This window comes from Topomyia yanbarensis, chromosome 3 (genome assembly GCF_030247195.1).
Source record: "Topomyia yanbarensis strain Yona2022 chromosome 3, ASM3024719v1, whole genome shotgun sequence".
NCBI classification, from domain to species: Eukaryota; Metazoa; Arthropoda; class Insecta; order Diptera; family Culicidae; genus Topomyia; species Topomyia yanbarensis.
In genome coordinates, this window is record NC_080672.1 from 12,180,579 (window position 1) to 12,193,088 (window position 12,510).

Below are 12,510 nucleotides of genomic sequence, written 5' to 3' on the forward strand. Positions count from 1 at the left end.
GCAATACTGTTCCTTTACTAACCACAAACATGTACCAGTTGTGCCATATGGTGTGTGCCATTTGTGGCATTACTGTGTACCGGTTTTGCCCGAAAAAATGTTCTTTAATTAATTAGCATATGGTTATTTTATCCCAAATCTGATTCACCTTTGTGTTGTTTGTATTATTCATAGTTATTAGTAGCCAAGGTTGACGAAAGGCTGTGGTACGAAAGTGTGGGATGAGTAGATGCAGCATGTAGTACTTGTTTATGTGCAATGCATTTAGTATAATCTACACTATCAGCTCTAAAAGGGTAAAGGCCACAACTTTCAAAGCCATTGTGAATATGTGAAGCGCCAACTTTGAACCATACGTCTCCATGCATCTTTTAGCGGTTTGAAAACGGCAACATCCGCCGGCTGCGTAATATGAGTGGTGTTTGGATAAAGTGATACCAATATAATACCCAACTCTTGACAAAGGTCTGCTATCTCCATTGCTTTATGGGAACGGTGGCCGTCCACAAAGAAATCCACAGGAAATTTGACAGCTTGTTGCACAAGAAAGGGATGAAACACTTATTTGATGTAAAACCGAAAATTATCAACATCCATCCAGCCACGATCACTAAGTCCTATAGCCCACTCGTTTGGAAAACTTTCTGCTACTTCTTTACGTATTCGTTTTCCGGGTAGGATTACTTGAGGAGTAACTACCGCACTGAAGGAGAACATTACCGTCACATTTTGTTTCCCAGGAGCCTGTTCTACTTCATAGACGTTACGGGACCCAGTTCGAGCAATGACTTCTTTCGTTTTTGGATGAAGATAGAAGGAAGTTTCATCGCCATTGTAGATCCTAGTTGGGTCTTCCATAATATCAAAGAATTCATTTTCCTGTAACCAATCTTTAGTCATGGTGAACCATCCACGGATGTCTTCTTCACTGACTCGACTACTGGCCGTCGTTACCGCTTCCGGCTTACGCAGTGAAAGACCAGGATTTCTTCTTAAAAAAGCACCAAACCATTTACGGCCTAAACCAAAAAATCTTGTTGTTAACATGAATATTAAGTTTGGCTTACGTGACTGTACCCGGTATGTTGTTTATAATAGGCGTTTGGCGTTACATGCGAGCCACAACATAGCTCTTGCGCCGCACACAACCCTCTCCTTGCCTAACCATGTATCTGATATGAGCTAATATAAAAATACGTTTTTCAACACACTAACCTTGCTGGTGTGCCAAGAAAATGCTACTTAAGGAAGCTAGAACATTTTCCTATACAATCAATCCGAGTTTTTGACGGAATGCCATCTGTAGCTCCTATTTTGTGCGAAAATATCACCCCTCTTCATTTGGGGTTTCTTTTCGAAACACTCTTATTTTTCTTCTTCTCGTTTTCATTGCATTTTTTCAAATGCACTTTTTTCACACAAAGGAAAATGTTCGTAAACTCTCATTTGTGCGTTTGAATTTTCACTTCAGATTTCAGTTTTTCTCAATGTAAACAAGCGAGTTGGTGCCTAGCAACGTGGTTTCTACATATCTTCACCTTGATGGTTTCTTCCGAGCATTTTTCACTGTCGGGTTTTCGCTTAGAACCAACCATTGTACTTTGAAGTTTATACTGAACAGTAATTAGGTATGCACAATCACACAAAACACTAAAAAGTTATGCCTAGACAGTTATTTGCAGAGTCGTAGAATGTACACAAGCTTATAGCCACAACTGGAACAGTGAAAAAACGGCCTACTTCGCACGATGCGAAATAAGGAACACGGCTTGTCAAGTGTACCAGTTGTAGCAGTAGTGTATGAACAAATAAATATGGATAAATGGTGTATACTTTTTATTTATTTTTACTAAAACTACTTGTATTAAATTTGCCTAGAACGTTATTTGTTAATATTTATTGTGCGTATTGTACTCATTTTTTATTGAATTGGAAACGTGTATTCTTAGCTGAACTAGTAGTTTCACGGCGGGTATGATAATTTGAAATGAAATAACGATAAAAGATTGCAAGACTTTTGTAATGTTATCAAAAGCATCCAAAATAAACAGTACATGTATTATAGTTCCACTCTGTAACAATGAATTTGGTAGTAACCAAAGGTTTTGCTTGATAAAAGTGTTTTTTTTCAGGAGACGTAAATTTAAACGATTTTTTCTAAGTATGTTTCTCCCTGCCTTTTCGCCTTTTCAAACCAGTGGTAGAACTTATAGTTGAGGAACAAAGAGTCATCGAGGAATGTTAACGTTACACACTTTTCTTCAGTACACCGTAGATCTTCCAAAAAAGTTTTTTAATGTTTTTGTTAATAGCTGATAAACGGAAAAGGTGTTTTATTTTTCTGTAATTTACTACTTGCCAAGAGAAAAAGATTCTCTTAGTACTTTTTCATCTACGTCGACACAAATATTTTCTCTGGGTAGTCATTTACATCCGCACCTCAATATTTGAACAAAACATACATACACAATGACGAACAACATTATTGTGACTGTAATATTGATATATTACTTTTTGCTTTGAGAAAAATAACATAAGGTTTGGAATGATTATCAATAAAACAATGTAGTTTATGTATTGTCTCCAGTGCCAAGGCAAATATAATAAAATACGTTAGAAAATCGTCCTACAAATGTTACTAAAACCACCAATCATTTCATTTTGGTTAAGTTTTTGAAGAAATATTAGAAGAAAACAAATTTCACACTGTTAGGTGGATTTTTTATGAAAAATGTGCTCAAAATCAAATATTTTAGCTTCTCTTGAATTATCATTGAAAAATAATATATAGAACAGCTGAAAATAATTTTGTCCAGCTTTTCGACCTAGTTACCCCATAGTGCGCTTATCTTCTTTAATTTTGGTGTAATGTAATTCCAGAGGACGGTATTTGAACTTTAACAGCTTATTAAACAGGATTTTTGTATTTCGACTTCGTCTCATCATTTGCCTTGTCCAGTTCCAGATCCAAATTCGTTTGGTCAAATCAAATGCTGAAAATGTTTTTTAACTGTCATTTTGAACTACCTACCAAAATGCGTTAGAAACCTACCCACACAACACACAAATACACAGCCTACTACCCAAAACGCAGAAACAGCATAAAAATCCACCCACATGTGTGAGCTGTTCTCACCCGCGGTAAGCATAAACACTCACCAAACATTGCGAAGAGAAATCGAGCAATATTTTGATTTTTGACACTTGCAATCTAGAGCTGGTTCTGTGGAAATGCCGAGTAGGGTACTTACATATTAGCAATGAGATACGAGCGAATGCCGTATCCATACATAAACCGAGTGAAGAGAAAGAGAGAGTAAATACCGCATCATAGCTGCCTGCCATATAGCCCACACACAGCACCGCCTGCTTGTGAATGCTTTTCGGTTTGATGAAATGACTGCCACCAAAGCAGAGCACAGCATACTTTTGCTGCATGTTGAGCAGTGAGAACATTTCTGTAGGTACGTAGGATAGGTACACATTGCTCCGAAAACAAGTCTCGTTTAGCCACATTCCACCATCATCGTTCGAAGTGCGGAGTAAAAAAAGAAGTCTCTCACCTGCTGCAAAAGTTAGATTGGATGTCCGAAAAAAGATAAATATTTTCACACAAAAATTTGCCTGCTTGGACACGAAACGGGGTCCCACGTTTCATTGTGATGATTGGTGCAATTGTAGCCTTTACCTATGGTCATACGTGACTTGTGATCTTTAAAGTGCGTTAAGGTGGTTCGGAACGAAAAGTGCTATCACAACAAAAAAAATGTCAATAGATTTGGAGAAACATCGAGAATCCATCGTACGGGCCTGGAAGACGGTGGTGGACACCAAAAGTTCCACCAACTGGGCCCTATTTTCGTACGAGGGTCAAAGCAATGTGCTGAAGCTGCAGGAAACCGGCGAAGATGGCATTGCCGAACTGGCCGCCGAGTTCAACTCTGGAAAGGTGCAGTACGGATTTGTACGGGTAGATAACAAAGAGACTGGAATTGCTAAGTTTGTGTTTATAAATTGGCAGGTAGGGAGTCATACTGATATCACTGACTGACTGACTAACCGGAGATAAGATAACAATCGGTTTCGGTTTAATTTTAGGGTGAAGGTGCTCCCACCTCTCGTAAGGGGTCATGTGCCAAGCATGTTCGGGACGTGAACAACCTGCTGAAGGGAGCGCACATAACAATTCATGCTGCCAACGAGGATGATGTTGAGGAAGCTCGGATCATGGAGAAACTCCAGAAAGTGGTGGTCAACGATTTCAAGGTCAAAGATTACTCGCGAGCCAATGGTGAGTTGTGTGGTGTAATCGGTTTTAATTGTTTTATGAGTCGGAAAGCGGGTGTCGAACCGTACGAATTGAATCACAAGTGGGTCATCGTGCGTTGGGAGTGAAAATAACAGTTGGTGCATTAGTCACAGTGTGCGGTGATGTTTTGCAAGTCGATTGAGGCGTAGTAGTCCGCTGGGGGGAAAGGCAGAAAGATTTACTGAACTGAAAGGCAGCAGCAGAGAAAAAAAAATGAAGACACCTCGACTCTTTCTTTCTCTTTGAACGCTCGGCGAATGGGCGAGAAGTTACTGCACATTTCAATAATTAATCAATTTTAATGCTTTCCAACCGGTTCACGTGATTTTATTTTCGCAAAGCTGCATTGTTCCGGTGCTGGATGGGGCACTGTTATTTACGATTTTTCCGTGTCTCAATTTTCTGCATTGAGGAAACCCGTTAGCGATATTTTAATGATCTTGGCTGGATAATGGTTAAGATTAGCTGTTTGATGGAGCTTTGTTGATTTGTGTGTTTTGGATAGTAAAACTTATCCCTTAGAATATTTGTTCTGTATGAATAGTCAACGGTGGTGGTGGTGGTTAAATCTGGTTTAGTTATAATATTTCTGTTGAAAAGGAATTCTGTTAGCGCTAGTTTATGCAATACTTCATTTTCCCCTAGATTTGCACTGATTTTATTTTTAAATTACATTACAATTAAATTATGGGATGGGAAAATTTAATCTAATTAAGTTGTGCTCGTGGGTAGAAATCGCTGGAATTCGCTGCGATAAACTTGAGATGGTACGCATAACAAAAAATCGTTTTGCTGCAACGGTGTTGAACAAATTGTATCTGATGCAAGTGAGCGCGCTGAAGTTTTTAGGATTTAAATGGAAATTTACAAATGTTTCCATTTTTTCCTATAGCTCTACGAAAGATATGATAATAATTAGGCTGACCAACTGTGGACTAGAGAAAAATCCGTACACATCTCAAAATTGAGATCAAATATTTTCTGAATTCAGTGTGAGTGAGTTACTACTTTGGTGTTCTGATCGGTTTCCATTTAGTATTGTTATTTAAATAGCAGTGCGCATTCATGAAACCAAACTACAATTACCTAGCTCGATCATTCCGAGACATCGTTTCGTTCATTGCATAATGCTTTTAAAATATCCAGAGGAAAACGTTCTCTACAAAACATTTTTCATGTCAAGTTCAGAACGAACTTGAAGTTCTTGCCATGCAGGAAGGTTCCTAGAAATTATAAGGGTTCCAAATGAGATACTCCGGTTGACATGAGTCTACGAAATTACAACGAACTGTTATAATTGAATCAAGCGGGATATCAAATTTCTTAGCATCGGGATAGGTAATTTTGGATCATGGCATTTGTATATCAAAACGTGAGGAACTGGATTCAAAAGGTTATTGTTTTATTTTCAAATATACATAAATGTGAACTGTTGTTACGGCATTTTATAAGCAAGGGACTGTAAGGTGAAGTACATTTTTCAATATTTAGGGCCATAGTACTCAAGGATGAGCAAGGATTTGAAGCGAGAAAGTTTAGAAAAGCGTGGAAGGGTCATATGTACAAGCTTAGAGTTTACCGGCGACTTAACCCTTTGTCTGCTACCGTAGGAGTCAAGATCTGAAAAAAACTGATTGTGAATTTGAATTAACATGCGAGCTGACCGAGAGCCTAAGGAGCTGGATCGTCTCACCGACAAAATATGAATTGTGAAAAGGAGAAGGATGCTTTCCATCAGGGGCAGCGCTAGGCTTTTTGCCGCCCTCATATATATTAGGGCATCGCAAAAAATTTTTTTTTTTGATCTCTCAAAGGCCCCCTTCTCATATTGTGACAAATGTCAAAGTGCTACAACTTTTGAAGTAGCAATCAAAAAATTACAATTCCATATCAACTTTTGAATAGGGCTAATAAGATTTGTAAACAAACTTTTGTTTTGCTAATTTCTAACATTGAAATCATTTAAAATTGATTCTACTAAGGGTAAAGATGCTGATTCATGTGAATTTTTCATGAAATTCAACTCGGCAGCGGAGTAATGAGCGAAATAAGTTTGTTTACAAAAATCTCATTAGCCCTTTTGAAGAAATAATATTGAATTTATGCCTCTTTTGGAAGGAAATAATCTTAGTATCAGAGGTGGGAAAAAACCGGTTTAGTACCGGTGCGGTAAACCAAATTTTCATACGATTTTGTGTTTCCTTTACATCGTGTGCGGTCTTACCGCTGGTTGTGTTTCAACGAGACACGAAAACCAAACCGAGTTTCGTTTACACAGCACCGTGGTTTGGTTTTGATTTTCGTTTACCGGTGCACGAGTATGGAACGAAACACGAGAATACCGAAACCAAACTTCGGTTGTGTTGCGGTTGTGTATTCGGGTTGATGTTTATCGGCTATGCTAGTGCTGCCAGAATTTTTATTAGAAATTCAGTGCATATTTATTTTAGATATAATGTCAGGTATTTTTTCGGTAATTGAAAAATTGTTCTGAGTCATCTTCCATGTACAACAAAAATATTCCTCGTCATTTTGGAAGAAAATAAATGACTTACCTTAACTCAATATTACGGCATTTTCATGATGATTTATCATCAGGAACTTTGCAATATGGGTATGTTTGGTATGGGGAACTGCCCAAAAATCGAAAGTAAAAGGAAGATTATTAGCCTTCACTATTTTTATATGAGAGACTGAGAGCAAGAGTGGATTAAAATTTTGTTCAGAACAAAAGTGGGTTAAAATATTCCCTTAGATCCGAAATTGTATATTTATCAAAACTTCAGGCAAAAGCGGGTCAAATATCATTTAGCGCAAAAATTGTTCGACAAAATTTTCAGAGCAAGAATGGTATAGAATATTAACCCATTTTTGCGGTACGAAAATAATACATAGGTTCATAACAGGTGTTCAGAATATTTCTTATTCGGACTTGTGAACAGAAATCGTAAGATTTTGGATCCGTATAAATCAGCAGACACCGAAAATTGACCATTACCGCCATTTTAAAATCCAAGATGGCGACTTCCGGTTACCACAAAATAGTGAGCACCACCATCAATATGGTTGTCATTTGAAAGGATATGGTCAGCAGACACCGAAAATTGACCATTAGCGCCATTTTGAAATCCAAGATGGCGACTTCCGGTTACCACAAAATAGTGAGAACCACCATCAATATGGGTGTCATTTTAAAAGATATGGTCAGCAGAACCAGAACGTCCTCATTTATTGGGAAGGTTTAAAAAAATGTGAGCCTGAGCTGTACGCCTTGGCTCAGGTGGCATTGGCCGTCTCATGTACGCAAGTGTCAGTGGAGCGTTCTTTTAGTTCGCTGTCCCTAATCTTAACAGACAGAAGATTAAAGCTGAACGATAAAAATTTGTCGAACATTTTATTTGTAAAACTTAACAGAGACCTTTTTGCACGGAAATAGACATGTTTCATTAATTCTTAATAACATGTGGAACTGCATAAATATAACAAAACATGTAACTTAAAATAAATAAAGATTTATTTTTACATCGATCACCTTCGATTTAATCATCCATCTTCGGGATTCCTTTGAAAGTTTGAAAGTACCTTGGAATTTCAAATATTGCATATTTTTAGGTTTAATTGTTTTCATTGATTTCAATGATTTGATTGGTTTGATTGATTTGATTGATTTGATTGATTTGATTGATTTGATTGATTTGATTGATTTGATTGATTTGATTGATTTGATTGATTTGATTGATTTGATTGATTTGATTGATTTGATTGATTTGATTGATTTGATTGATTTGATTGATTTGATTGATTTGATTGATTTGATTGATTTGATTGATTTGATTGATTTGATTGATTTGATTGATTTGATTGATTTGATTGATTTGATTGATTTGATTGATTTGATTGATTTGATTGATTTGATTGATTTGATTGATTTGATTGATTTGATTGATTTGATTGATTTGATTGATTTGATTGATTTGATTGATTTGATTGATTTGATTGATTTGATTGATTTGATTGATTTGATTGATTTGATTGATTTGATTGATTTGATTGATTTGATTGATTTGATTGATTTGATTGATTTGATTGATTTGATTGATTTGATAGATTTGATAGATTTGATTGATTTGAATGATTTGATTGATTGTTTTCAATTTGATTGATTTCATAGACTTCATTGTTTTCATTGATTTAATTGATTGTATTGATCGCATTGATTTCATTGTTTTTATTGATTTCTTTGAAGTCATTAATTTCAATTTCAACATTGTTACATTAACATCAACGACTTTCCCGAATCAAACATATCTACATTTATCGGTTTCATACGATTATTCGCCAAGAAAGATAGCCATTTTGAATTTCGTGTCCGTTATCTTGGTTTTTAATATGGTAAAGAACATCAATTGTGAAACGTTAACAATCGCCCAGAACCTAACATTTCGATATTGCCCCATCGACTCTCAACAACTAACCTTATTCAATTCAGTTGTTCGGTTGTTTATTCGGCAGCACTGCACATGAATTTACTGCCTCTTCTTTCAACCGAAGCACCGCGTACAGAAAAAAACCAGGTTCGGTTTTCTAAAGCCGAACCGATACCGCTGTTTAGAATACATTAACACGAGTTGAAAATCGTGCACACATGTAAACGGTGCTGAGTGACTCGGTTTAGTTTTCAAAACCGACACTCGGTCGAGGTTGTCATTTCGTTTACCGTGTGAACGAAATCAAAACCGCACACGATGTGGATCGCTCGTTTACACGTGTTGAGACTTTGAGCACCATACCAGTGACTGTGCGTACCGGTTGGTTTTCTTACCCACCTCTGCTTAGTATTTGAATGGAGATATTTTTGTTTCTAGGAAAATACGGGAAATCCCCTATTTTTAATGATTTTTCTGCTCCGTGATGCAAATCATACATATTTTGTAGTTTTTCTAATGTGAAAAAAATCTCAGAAATCGATCGGAACCCTTTTGACCTTAATCCAAATACGAAAAGATGGGGTTATAGGGCTTTTTATCATTCATATTAAATTTTATCATTTTCTCATGCATATATCTCTATTATTCTTCAATCAATTTTCATAAAATGTAACTTGTTGAACGTGTAAAATTCTGAGGAATAAAACAAAAATAAAAACGTTAAAGGTAAAATTCAGAAACATCAAACTTTTTGATATTTACTCTATAAATCTCATTTTTTCATTATTTGTCCTAATACCTCAACTTCCCCTATTTTTGCAGGAATGAAACTTTTCTCGTGTGATCCCTAAGCATGTTTTACACTAAAAGTAGTAAATTAAATAAGAATTTTGTTGTTAAATGATAAATGTTGTTAAATGATGATGATGATGATGATGATAATATGATCATAAGTTAATGTTTTATGATAAAAATGTGAAATCGACACTATATGTCAGATAATTTGATGTTCCTGAATTTAAACGGCAACCAACCTTTTTTTGTTATAATCCTAAGGATTTTCCACGTTCAACAAGGTATAGTTTATGAAAATTGAGTAAAGAATAATAGAGATATATTCACGAGAAAATGATTAAGTTTAATATGAATGACAATAGGCCATATAACCCCAACTTCTCGTATTCGGACAAAGGTCAAAAAGGCTCCGATCGATTTTTGAGATTTTTTCACATTAGAAAAACTACAAAATATGTATGATTTGCATCACGGAGCAGAAAAATCATTAAAAATAGGGGATTTTGCTGCCAAAATGACTTTTCCGTATTTTCCTAGAAACAAAAATATCTCCGTTTAAATACTAAGATTATTTCCTTCCAAAAGAGGTATAAATTGTAATTTTTTGATTGCTACTTCAAAAGTTATAGCATTTAATGTAGGGTAAGGTGGGGCAAATCCGACCTAGTAAATGGTTTTGGCTGTAAAATTCTCATTTTACATCGGATCAAGGCGTTTTATAAACCAAATTAAAGGTTAGACTCTTATGCAACTTTCTGTATATAGCATTTCATTTGGATTTTCGGAATATCTTGAGATACAAGCGTTTTACAAAAATGTTCATTTTTGCAGTTTTCAAAAATGGTGGGGTAAACCCGACCCCCTATGTTTTTGGTTGATTAAGTTCAGATATTACTCAAATTTTATGGTTTTTCAATGATAAATCAATCAATGGTGTGTTATTGAATTGTAACATGAAAAAAAATGGAGTTCAATATCAATCTTGGAATGCTGAAATCACGAGTAGTAGCACGTAATGATATTCCCATTTGCATCGGAGCAATTGCTTGACGAATACTATAATCATCATGTTTTTGTGCCTTTCGTTTGTAATGATGAACCATTTTGCATAAAAATAATAAATAATAACAATAAAAATATATTTCAATTTGATAAATTTTCTTAGCAAAAAGCGGTCGGATTTACCCCAATATTTAGAGGTCGGATTTGCCCCACCGCGTCATTTTTCATTACGATGCGATGAAAAAAAAATATGAAAAAGGTTGAACTAAATTCATCTATGCACTTTGTAGGACTTAAATCAAAGAATTTTAATCAACTTACATTTTGTATGCAATCGCTTTAACAATCAGAAATATCCTGTAGTCAATGATGCACAAAAGTCAAATCAAAAGTTGTAAAAACACACTTTTGTCGTATGAGCATCGTAGACTAATAAAATGCTGTCATACCACCATTATGATTATTTTCGATGCTCTACACGACAACATTGATATTAGTGCGCGTAGTGCTTCTGATTTTCAGTAACAGAGGGGGGTCGGGTTCACCCAACGGTCGGATTTGCCCCACTTTACCCTATTTTCCTCCATATTTTCCCATAGTACCAATTTCAAAAAAATTCAAGCTAAGTGGGCGGGGGTCTAAAATTGTCCAAATGATGTAAAATTTGGCATCTGAGCTTACTTTGACATTTATCACAATATGAGAGGGGGGGCCTTCGAAAATCAAAAAAAAAATATTTTTTTTAAAATGCCCTAATATATATTTTTGACTAACCAAACTATCTCATCGATACAGTTTTCCGCGTATATAAATTGTTACAAAATAGTTAACTTAGGATTACTTTGAAATGTATCTAGTTTTTTCCACTCGTCCACAAAATATGCTCGAAACATTAGCAGATGATTCTTTGAAGCTTGGTGGTGTCGCCAAGAATTGCAATTTTTGGTAGACTTTTCATAAACCATTTATAATCTTTTGAATTTTGATACCCACAGAATATTATTAGTATTTACAAATTGTTTCCCAGTACAAGAATATCCCTCCGGAAGTCCGTATTCGCGAACCAGATGCATCTGCCGGGTTCCAACTTCACGAATTCCAAATTCAAATTTCCAGAAATCAAAGCATCCACGTGTTCTAAATGGCTTAAAAATTGCCATCGTTGTGGACCTGTTTACTTTTTGTTGGACACACAACGGTTAATCTGTGGGCTATCGTTGCCTCCTGTAGCGAGAGCTTCCGACTAGATAAGAGGTTTGTGCAGGTCTAACAAGCCACCGCATTGCGCACGAATCCGAACAATCAAGTCATACGACGAAAAACGAGTGATATTGGAGAATTTGGAACTGTGAGTCGCTCCAGGGCATCGACCGAATTCTGCACCACGAGCGGCAAACTCACAACTTTGGGGTCATAGCTTTGAAGTAATTTTGCTTGGCGGGACAGAAGGTATTAAAAAGTGAACATCGAGCAGCCACATTCTATCAGAGCGCAGAGCTGGACAATATCAGTTCAGTTGTATCAGAACACGTGAAGTTGATAGGCGAACAAACTGAACCATCACTCATTTTACTGAATTTTCAGTTGAATGCATCAGTCACTGACACTGACTGCCAGCGAAGTGATATTTTATACAACATGGCAGAGCGGCGGCGCAATGAATGAGCTGGGCTTGATAGTGCTGTACAAGATTCGCCCAGGCATGATCAACTAACAACGAAAGAATGTGTGTAGTTAGAAACAAACAGAGCCGTAGCAACCTAAGGGGCAAGAGGGGGCTTTGCCCCCCCCCCCCCCACGCGTTTTGCGCCGAGCGAAATTATAGATTAATCAAATAAAAAGCAAGAGGACTATTTGTATATTGTATACTGTGTTAATTAGTATCGACCCGAAATTTCATCGCCGCAAATGACCGCGCTTCACGAAACACCGCGCCTAGGACGATCTGTCATAATATAGCAAATTGCACAATGAAGG

At 36.4% G+C, this 12,510-nt stretch overlaps 1 protein-coding gene across 1 annotated transcript in view; it reads left to right on the plus strand.

Annotated features, from left to right (window-relative positions):
• The first annotated feature begins 3,229 nt into the window (after window positions 1-3,229).
• LOC131689138 (drebrin-like protein) overlaps window positions 3,230-12,510 on the plus strand; it is a 33,176-nt gene continuing 23,895 nt past the window's right edge. The window contains exons 1-2 of the mRNA XM_058974006.1: window positions 3,230-4,021; window positions 4,099-4,291. Coding sequence (XP_058829989.1) covers window positions 3,767-4,021; window positions 4,099-4,291 — 448 coding nt within the window. The 5' untranslated portion in view covers window positions 3,230-3,766. The remainder of the gene's footprint in view (window positions 4,022-4,098; window positions 4,292-12,510) is intronic.